This window comes from Pterocles gutturalis, unplaced genomic scaffold (assembly GCF_000699245.1).
Source record: "Pterocles gutturalis isolate BGI_N339 unplaced genomic scaffold, ASM69924v1 scaffold7825, whole genome shotgun sequence".
NCBI lineage: Eukaryota > Metazoa > Chordata > Aves > Pterocliformes > Pteroclidae > Pterocles > Pterocles gutturalis.
Window position 1 is genome coordinate 12843 of NW_010138149.1, and position 7781 is coordinate 20623.

At 36.1% G+C, this 7781-nt stretch overlaps 1 protein-coding gene across 5 annotated transcripts in view; it reads left to right on the plus strand.

Annotated features, from left to right (window-relative positions):
• Positions 1-1009: 1009 nt before the first annotated feature.
• Positions 1010-7781, plus strand: part of STAG2 (stromal antigen 2) — a 38073-nt gene continuing 31301 nt past the window's right edge. For 3 of the 5 annotated variants that reach the window (XM_010082866.1, XM_010082862.1, XM_010082865.1), the window contains exons 1-4: positions 1111-1154; positions 3100-3178; positions 4310-4471; positions 7187-7283. In XM_010082866.1, coding sequence (XP_010081168.1) covers positions 1111-1154; positions 3100-3178; positions 4310-4471; positions 7187-7283 — 382 coding nt within the window. Of the gene's footprint in view, positions 1155-3099; positions 3179-4309; positions 4472-7186; positions 7284-7781 lie in introns of all 5 variants that reach the window. The other 2 variants (XM_010082863.1, XM_010082864.1) reach the window with 1 other exon arrangement.

Genomic DNA, 7781 nt, shown 5'->3' on the forward strand with positions numbered 1-7781 from the left:
TTTCCCTCAAATACCTAATCACTCCAGCAAGCTGTAGAGTCAGCAGACTTTGACTCTAAAGCTTTTTCTCCTTGCTATTGTTATCTTTAAAATACCTGAACATCATGCTTTCACAATTTAACTGTATGAAAGTTAGCCTGGGCCAGACAATTGACATAGAAAACTTTAGCCTACGTGGATAAATCTCCCATTTGAAGTATCCAGTGAGTTTTTTTTCACCTTAAACGTGGGAAAAATAGATATGTAACAAGATTTATTAATAGGTGGCAATATTGTAATTCAGTTGAAAAGCAAGTATTTCACAATTTTACATTTTCTTGAAAACCCGCTATGCTGTCTGCTGTTTATAACACGTGGATGGTATTATCTTCCTCAATATTCTTAGTCTTGTCAAATGCCTTAAATGTTAAAACTCTGGTAAGCCTGGTTTATCAACTCTGGAAGGCAGGGAGTTGTGAAACAGCTGGCTAGGTTATAAGACCTTGTTGTAAGAGCTTGTACTTGTGGAAAATGTCATGAAAGTTTACAAATCAAAGATACAAAGTTGGTGTACATAACTTCCTTAAATGTGCACATACTGTGCTTTAAAATTACCCTCAAATCTGGTTAACCAAATTCGGTTTGGCTAACCAGACGCTAGTAATGGTAACTCTAGGCTCTGAAGTGAATGGTGTTACAGTTCACGCTTACATCTAGAATAGATTTAGAAGTAAAAGCTATTACTTGCAAGGTGTTAATGGAAACCATTCCAGTTTGCTCATCCTATTCAGAAAATGCTTTTTTGCCAAATGTGTTTGTATTTTATTTTACTATGATGCTTTTAAGATTTGTGGAGGTACTTTGTAGTAAGATCATGGGAGGAGTCAAAAATATAAAATGTTTAAACAGGAAAAAGGTTTGTTGGAAACTGAGGGTGGTGTGATCTCAATTTTCTGTTTTTCCAACTGTTTTTACCCCTTTGTATGTGGAAAAATTTTCACTGTATTTATTTATTTATTTTTAATTGTAGAAGTTGTCCGCTACAAAGGAAGAAAGAAAAGTAAGCTTGTACTTCAGACTGGTTTTTGAGTATCTTTCTAATACAGTGGTGTTCCAGAAGATGATAAAGAAATGATAGCAGCTCCAGAAATACCAACTGATTTTACTCTCCTTCAGTAAGTGGTTTTAAGAGTTTGTAGTTTCATTATTAAATTCTGACTCTTTTTAGTGTTAATACACCTGGTTTGTTTTCTCTTGGAAACAAGGAAACAAAAAAAGGCAATAGGAATTTTTTCCTGTTGCTGTGTTGATGAAGTATTGTCTGAATTCTTTCTTGAGTATTCAGCAGTAATTAAAATAACTATTTTAGAGGTGCTTAACTATTTTAAGTCAAATTTTAAACTTAGCTAGTAGGAAGCCATTGTGACAGACTTTTTTGTTAATGTGATGTATTTCTCAGGACTTTGTCTTTCAAAATGAAATGTTTGAATAAGGAGCTTTTTGATTAGGAATTAATAAAAAATTGTTAATTGAAGCCACTTCATAGAGAGAGAGGAAGTAGTTGAGGTATTTGCCCTTAATAACTGGGGCAGGTCACCTAATGGTTGAAATACCTAATGCCAAGTGCTATCGTTAAAGAAAGTGTTAGCTTCCCTCAGGCATCACTTCCTTGGTGTTTTTGACATAATTTTGTTAGCTCGCTAGTCTTCCTACATTTTTTAAGAAACACTTTTGAATTTCCAAGATGTAAAATCAGGTACACATTACATTTTAAACAGAAATAAAGTGATTATTTTAAGCAGACCAGAAGAATCCATTCCTCAACTTTTAATTGTCAAGAAATTGGCATGAATACATTTCAACAGACTGTTGAAATGGATTAAATTGATATCAAATCTAAAAAGATACAAAGGTGTGGTTTTGTATCAGTGAGATATTGTATGAAGGTTTTTTTCCTTTTAATGAGAAATAAAGGTAAATTGGTAGATGGTTTAATACTAAATACTGTTTTTACAGCTGTTTATAATTTTTTTACTGTGTTGGTACAGTTCATTGCTTAGTGTAATGTTTGGAAACTTTGTTCTATTCATTCCTGTAAAAATAAGAACACCTAGAAAGTTTTGAAGAACAACTATTTCTCACCTTTTTCTTCACCCCGCTCTGAGACTTTCCCAGTCCATATCAGAGTACATAGTCAACAAAACCAGAAATAGCTAAATACATGTAAAAAGGCAGAAAGCTGCTTTCAGACACTTGCAGTAGTGAGAGATGTGAAGTTTCTGGATTGTTTCAGAAAGTTACGAATGCATAGGAATGGATCTCCTGTGCCCTCTGATCATCTTTGATTGCATTGTTAAATTGAATCAGGAAGAGAAATTTGTGATAGCAGCTGGAGTTCATCATGCTGCATGTATGTGTAAAAGACGTGGAAGCCAAGTTGTAAAAGTAGAGAATATATAACCTAAGTATTCTCTATTAATAATTCAAGTGATTTCACACAGCATCCCCCCATCAATGTTGGCCAGAAAGGATTTGTCTATCAATGCAGTGTATTGTAATGATGTAGGAAATTGAACAAATGAGAAACTTTGCATATTGTTTAACATATTTTTACCTTATAAGCCCAAACAAAACATCTTTTTGATGGAGAAACCTCACCTAAACTTTTTTTCTGTACCTTTCAACACAAGTGCATACCTCTTAACTACTTGTGTATTTTCTACTAGCATGAAGAGATCTGCTGAGACACTCTGTTTATGAGGGAAGGTGGTGATTTCTGTTTTGCTGTTGAGTATTTTCTTGTGCTTTTTGAGGTGATATAATGCTTGTCATCTGCCAAAAACCAAAGTTCCAACCTGTTGCTATTTTCTACCCACCTCACATCTTTGAACCTTGCCGTGTGGCTTTCTTTGCAGGTGGATTGTTTGGATGAGGCAGGGTAGGGCATAGGTGTGAGGATGTGCTCTGATCTGTTCCTCAACAGTAGACTTAAACAGAAGAAAAAAGCAATTTCACTGTTGGAGTTACGTACTGGACTGAGAGCATAATGTGACTTTATGTAGTATATTTAAGAATGTTTCTGATGAAATGTGTAAATGGTTTATCTTTTTATCCTTGCAGGGAGTCTGAAACACACTTCTCTTCTGATACAGACTTTGAGGATATTGAAGGAAAAAACCAAAAACAAGGCAAAGGAAAAGTATGTTCTGTTTATAGGGATATTGAAATGCTTCTACTGTTATCAGTTGAAGAGTTCAGCACTTGCTTTGAAGCTGAATGAGCCTGGAACATTTTCTGAAAGTGCGAGTGTTCTGTGAAGAGAGTTCCTATTTGTATGTGCATTGAAATGCTTCATCTTGAATATCTGCATGATATTTCCTTCGTGCTATGAAGGCACAAGGGAGGTAGAGGAGAAAAAGATGAGCTTTGATTTGATTAGTCTCTCTGCATGTGTTCCATCCTGTACTTAAATTTGGTGCTAATATAATCTCTTTTGGTTGGTATCATTTAATACTGGCTCTCTCTCAGTTTGAAAAGTGAACAGAAACCAGTAATTCACTTAAAAGGCTTGTTTTTGATGGGTTGCAGACAAGCTGTTACACTACCCAAGTAGGGAGGTCTAAACCCAGTTATCAGCACTTCCCTCCCCTCCTGGGGCAGGTGTCCTCCCCACCTGGGTGGCTCCTGTGCTCTCACTGCCTTGGCACCCACCCCGTGTGGCCCTTCGCTGCGTGGTGCAGGCAGGGTGCAGCACCCTGGCTGGGCTGTGACTGCCTCACTGGGCACCTCATGTACCTGTGCTCGTACAGAGCGCCCAGCTATTAAGAGGTGGTGCTAAATAGTTCTATACACAACACACGTTTAATTTCTGTGGTTTTTTTTTTAATTTTCTTTCTTTCATCTTTCTATAAGTCATACTTGATTTGGGGAATCAAAGACACCTGTCTGGTCTTCCTCACCCCAACTTGTCAATGTGTGCTCAAATTAAAAAAAGTTAATGAATTGCAGAAGAGACTTTTTTGATGTGATGTGTTAAGGGAATTGCCATAGCTGTTTTAAATAAAATCTATATAATCTGTTTTACACTTTAAACATGAGATACATTGTTACTAATTGTGTTTTTAGTTGATAGAAGATTTCAAGTGAGGGAAAGAAATTCCCATTAGTCTTTGTATCAGTCAGGATCAGTTATTATTCTCAACTTTGGATTTTAAATCTGGTTCCTGAAAACAAAAGACCTTGTGTAGAGTTTTCATGGTATGAGTAGTAATTTTTTTTTTAATTACTACGTAATACCCAGTTGAAACTTTCTGTGTTTGTGTGATTGCAGACCTGTAAAAAAGGAAAAAAAGGGCCAGCTGAAAAGGGGAAAAGTGGAAACGGAGGAGGGAAACCTGGTGGTCCGAATCGGATGAATGGACATCACCAACAGAATGGTGTGGAAAACATGATGCTGTTTGAAGTAGTAAAAATGGGCAAGAGTGCTATGCAGGTAAGACTGGGATATCTGTATGACTTGGATGAATATACAATTTAAATACAACTATATTTACCTCTACATATGATTTAATAAAATGAAACCTAAAGTAATTTTTTTCTTCATTTTGTAGTTTTTAGTTCCAGATTAAGATTTTTTTTTTTTAAACTGGTTTTGCATTTTTAAGGTTTGAATTTGAATTAACTGATTTTTCATTTCTAAATGTCTGGTATGAATAATCACATATATAACGAAGAAATTCAAGCTACAATTCAAAGTGAATTTTCAGTATTCTGAATAAAGAAAGGTTATTTTAGATTGCGTGACTTTTAAGTCCTTTTCGTGTGGCTGTAACTAAGTACAAATGTGGTTTATGCCTATAGTTGCCATAGAACGTAACAAGAAGTCTGTAGTTTGTAGATGGTCCCAGAGTTTAGATTGAAGAGAGAATCTCACCCAAAGTAAAGTCACTAGCTACAATTTAAGGACTCCTCTTTAAATTTCCCCTAAGTTGACTTGGCTGATGTATATTTCAGCAGGCAAATAGGTTGCAATTTGGGTCAGGAAATTTTAAGCTGTTAGAACTCTGCATTAGACACTGTCTCCACTGCATCTACTAATAGAACTGGAGGTCAGTCTATTAAGAAATTTAGCTGTCTTTTTTTTTTTTTTTTAAATTCAGGTAAATTAGTAAAGCGTTTGCTGGACTTTGTAAATCTTCCAGTGGAGAGAGGGTTAAAGTGTAAGCCTGTCAGCCATGAAAATGCTGACTCACTCATGTGACTTCTCAGCAGCTTTAAAGACTATCTTTGGGATTGAAAATCTAGAGTTTACAGTTTCTGTGATACACATGCAGGAAGCTGGGTCTGCTTGCCATCCTCGAGATTTGCAGGCTCCTGCCTCAGAGCTGGGAGCCTTGAAGCCTGGACTCCTTGGCAGAAATCAGACTTTTAAAAAAGAACAGACTACTTCAATGTATTTGCGTAGAGAAATCCTGATACTTGCAATTTGTTTTCCTCTGCTGTGTTTCAAAGTGGGTGGAAAAGCTATACTTTTTGAGCTGTTGCTCTGTGTGCTACATTTTCTGACGATTATTAGTATTTGCATCTTTGTGACTTTCTGTTTAAAATAATACACAGTCAAAAACTTTTGCTTTCCAAGAGCAAAATGAACCATTGCCAGGCTTGAGTACTTTGAGTTGTAGAATTGATACCTGGGTAACAGAGTGAATCTTAGTCAATAATTTTTATCCAAATTAAGGAAGAAAAAAATTTCTAAAGTCAAGTCCACTTCAGCACTCTATGGAAAATGTTTTCTCTGTGACCTTCAGCAATTGCTTACCTGAAAAGATTTTTATAACTTTGTTTTGTTTAGTTTTATTTATTTTCCATACCTTCTTCCAAGTTAGTGTCTGTTTTCTGGCAAAAACTGATGGTTCATCCACTGAGATAAAATGTTTCAAGAAACTACTGTTTTGCTGGAGGTTCTGTATGTGAATTCTGAAAGCAAGGCTGCCTATCTGAAGTTTGTCCCATTCCTGGGAAATTTGTCCCATTCCTAGCATTACCCTGTGCTTTCACGGTGACCACCTTTATAAGCCTGATCTAAGATGTTTCCTAGATTGTTTTCCCTCTCCCCACAGATCAAGCAAATCAGTAGCAGTTTGTAGGTTCTGTTCTTACTGGGAAAACTATGACAGTTTCACTTTGAGTTTTTCATTCTTTTTGTCTTGCTGGTGAAAAGTTGTGCACTGAATTTAGGGAAGAGGGATTTAGCTGTATCTCTGCCCAGAAATTTTTCTGCATGGCAGTATGTTTTATTTGTCCTCACAGCATTATTAGCTGTGAGAGTAAGCACTGAGAAGAGTAGTGACAGGAAACATCAGAGATGCTGCCAAGTCCAGTTGTCCTTTGGAAGTTCTGAATTGTTCCATTATCTCTATTTAGAGTGACTCTAGATTTTAGGGCAGAGCATCAACATATTTAAAAACTCAAAACTGAGAGCTTGGTACTAAAGTGAGTCTCTTGTGCCTGTAGTAATAAATTAATTGTATGATGTCTGTTTTTAGGACTTCTGCAGCAGACAGTTTGTGCTATACGCATGGATGGTTTAAACATAATTGCATGTAAATTCTGTTTTTTCAAAACCATTATCACAGGTTTCCTATTAATTTGCTTCCCATTAAGGCTTTTTAGTAAAATGCTCTTGTTCCTATTTGGTTTAGTTAATACAGAGTAATTAGTGCCAATGCAGCATAGGGCAGTGCTGTGTATCCTGTTATGGCTCATGTGTGTGGCGGACAGTTCATCAAAGGGGTGATGTTTTTGAGGAGTATAGGGAGTTTTGTAGCTGTTGGTACTGAACACCTAAATAGTGTCACTAGTTTGGGGGAAAAAAAAAAAACCTGCTTCTGTGAAATATACCAATTATTATTTTGTTCTTCCTCAATAAAAGTGACTGTAGGGCTATATGGTATTCCTGTGCTTTATGTTTAGGTGTCAGTTCTGTACTTGTAGGTGTTCATAGAATAAAATGAGTTATTTTCTTGAAAATTGATATTATGGCAGTAAAGGATCATTCAAACATTTTGTTCTGTATTAATAAAAAAACCACAGAGGTCAAGTAATTCATGGAAGGAACAAGATTCACCTACTGGAAAGCAGTTAAATAACACTGACTGTCTTCAGTTTATGAAAACTATAAAGTGCCTTTCTGTTTGTTTCCTTTCAGTCTGTAGTGGATGACTGGATAGAGTCATACAAACATGACAGAGATATAGCACTTCTTGATCTCATTAACTTCTTTATTCAGTGTTCAGGCTGCAAAGGTAAGATACTGAAACGTTTACTCATCCCTTGAAATAGTATTATAGTATGATTCTCGTTCTTTGCTTTTATACTGCATGTACTGTAGGACTACTCCGTCCCTGTGGCTAGTCTGCATCAGGTTCTTGTCATTAAGCCAGCATTTCTGAAGGTGGGAGCAGGAGGTTTAGAAACATTATACTATACTTAAAAGTGTAGATTAAGCCTTTTGATTCACACCAGAGAGAATGCAGTACTGGTACTTAACGCTTCATCTTCCTCTGCTCCTACTATTACTTCAGAAAGCCATCTCTCTGACATTGATAGTTTAGCTTGTTCAGTCCTGGAATTCTAGTTTGGATTTATCTACTTCGTATCATTGAGTGTTATAAGATTGTTTCGTAACCTTTGTAAAGTGCTTGATTTAAAAGATATTATGGGCATCTTCATGGTAGCCTCTCTACAGTAAGGTTGTATTTCCGTATTTTATTTTCTTTATTTTCCGATTTTCTTTCCACATC